The sequence below is a fragment of the Scylla paramamosain genome, chromosome 39 (genome assembly GCF_035594125.1).
Source record: "Scylla paramamosain isolate STU-SP2022 chromosome 39, ASM3559412v1, whole genome shotgun sequence".
NCBI classification, from domain to species: Eukaryota; Metazoa; Arthropoda; class Malacostraca; order Decapoda; family Portunidae; genus Scylla; species Scylla paramamosain.
Window position 1 is genome coordinate 2407505 of NC_087189.1, and position 2496 is coordinate 2410000.

The 2496-nt window shown below is 51.2% G+C and overlaps 1 protein-coding gene across 1 annotated transcript in view; it reads left to right on the forward strand.

The window, feature by feature from the left end:
* Nucleotides 1-1853: 1853 nt before the first annotated feature.
* The window catches only part of LOC135092348 (fork head domain-containing protein FD5-like), a 1459-nt gene continuing 816 nt past the window's right edge, over nt 1854-2496 (forward strand). Inside the window, exon 1 of the mRNA XM_063990812.1 lies at nt 1854-2496. This exon is cut by the window's right edge and continues 816 nt beyond it. Within this exon, the coding sequence (XP_063846882.1) occupies nt 2348-2496 (149 nt within the window). The 5' untranslated portion in view covers nt 1854-2347.

Here is a 2496-nt window from a genome sequence, read left to right on the forward strand (position 1 = left end):
TAACACCTTCTTAGAGGATTACCTGTCGAGGTGCTAATTGCTTCACCTTCCTGCCCCTTACAGGTAAACGGAGGCCTCCACGTGCTCTGCGCCAAAGGGACGAAGGGGCGGAGGAAGAGGAGATGGAAGGAGAATAAAGGGAGAGAAGAAAAGGGCAAAGGAAAGGAGGAAATGATGAAGCGTGAAGAGGACTAATATTATCTTTTGTTTTGTGCTTTGGTGTGTGTGTGTGTGTGTGTGTGTGTGTGTGTGTGTGTGTGTGGGGGTGGGGGGAAGGGGAAGGGGAGGGGGTGCTTTTGTCTACCGGCTGCAATCTCTCTCTCTCTCTCTCTCTCTCTCTCTCTCTCTCTCTCTCTCTCTCTCTCTCTCTCTCTCTCTCTCTCTCTCTCTCTCTCTCTCTCTCTCTGTCTCTCTCTCTCTCTCTATCTCTCCCTACAGCGGATGTAGTCATGATGGTTTGATTTAATTAAACGTGTAGGATTAACGACTCTCTCTCTCTCTCTCTCTCTCTCTCTCTCTCTCTCTCTCTCTCTCTCTCTCTCTCATATTACATCGAAAAGCACGAAATATGACAACACACGACTAGAATACTAAGTAGAGAGAGAGAGAGAGAGAGAGAGAGAGAGAGAGAGAGAGAGAGAGAGAGAGAGAGAGAGAGAGAGAGAGAGAGTCACAGAAAGTCAGAAACGGAGAGAAACAGTGAGAGGAAGAGAAAGGAGCGAAGGGAAGGGAAGGGAAGGGTAGAGAGTGAGAGGGAAATGAGGGAGAGAAGGGAGAGGAGGGAGAGGAAGAGGGAGAGAACAATACTGAGGTTTAGATTGGGTTCTTAAGCACTTTAAAACACTTTCTCGCACAATTTAGCAGAATGGCGTGCGTTCGATCACTGGCTGTGGCTTCCGCTTACCTCACCCTCACTCAAACGCACCCCTCCCGTCTCCCCCCGTTTTCTATTGGGACTAAATACATGTTCTATCTAATTCGCACGCTACAGATCATGTGGTGTTGATTTTGGGTGTTTTTCGGTGTTTTTTGTTGCGCTTTCCCTAGGTGTTCGTGTGGATTTGAATGTTTAGAAGCGTGTCTAATGGAGAGGAATGTTGGCATTGGCTTTAACTTCATTTTCCGAACGTTAATTTGCAGTTAAAACGCATTCTCTCTCTCTCTCTCTCTCTCTCTCTCTCTCTCTCTCTCTCTCTCTCTCTCTCTCTCTCTCTCTCTCTCTCTCTCTCTCTCTCTCTCTCTTCGTGATTGGTGTACGGAGATGAGGTTTGTTGGGGAGTAAGAGGGAGGGGGTAGGGACTGTAGGAGAATGTAGAGGTGTATATTCTTTACACCAAAACACCTACATCGCTCGTATGTTGTGTGTATGCATATATGTATGTATGTATGTATGTATGTATGTATGTATGTATGTATGTATGTATATATGTACTGTACGAGTAGATATGTATGCATGGCCTTTCCTTTGCTCTTTATTGTGTGTGCGTGTGTGCGTGTGTGTGTGTGTGTGTACCAAGAATGCTTACAATATAGACACCATACTACACACACACACACACACACACACACACACACACACACACACACACACAGACGGCGGCTCAAAGACACCCGGCCTACACGCTACACCCAACAACACCCACAGCACACTTGAGTCGCCGCTGGAAGACCATAATCCGCAGCAGACCATTAAACACGAGGTGGGGCGGGGCGGGGCGGGGAGGAGGTGGGGCCGCACACACATTTGCCTGTTCTTAATCCCCGTCCAGGTGTCATAATCCCCTCGTGTGGCCAGGTACAGGCGGCGGTGGACACACAAGGATCGCTCACGTGGGATTTACCTGTGCTTCAAGGTCATTATCACACCTGCCTGGGATATTTATTTTGTGTGGTGTGGTGTGTGTGTGTGTGTGTGTGTGTGTGTGTGTGTGTGTGTGTGTGTGTGTGTGTGTGTGTGTGTGTGTGTGTGTGTGTGTGTGAGGTTCCCCGTGTTCATAAACCAAATAATCAGGTATAAGGTGACTTCCCAGGCCTCGTTCCCTTCCCGGCGATACATTATCCCCGGGACTTCAAACAGCGCCGCCCGGCCCCGCCCCCCGCCGCCCCGCGCCTATCAGCGACACAAAAACTGGGGGTCCGCTCCGCCCTCCGGCCATCGAACCAATACAGGCCGCCGCCAGCCCCCGGGCAGCCCTGCGATTGGTTCACTGGCGACACCTCGGGTGACTTAAAGGTGTGAGGCCCCGGTGACGGCCACACTCGGCCACCACTACCTTGCCAGGCTGCCCGGCTGTCCCCCGCCACTACCACCACCACCACCACCACCACCAGCATCATCAGCAGCAGCATGCCGCGGCCCACGCGTGAGAGTTACGGCGAGCAGAAGCCGCCGTACTCGTACATCTCGCTGACCGCCATGGCCATCTGGAACAGCGCCGAGAAGATGTGCACGCTGGCAGAGATCTACAAGTTCATCATGGACAACTTCCCTTACTA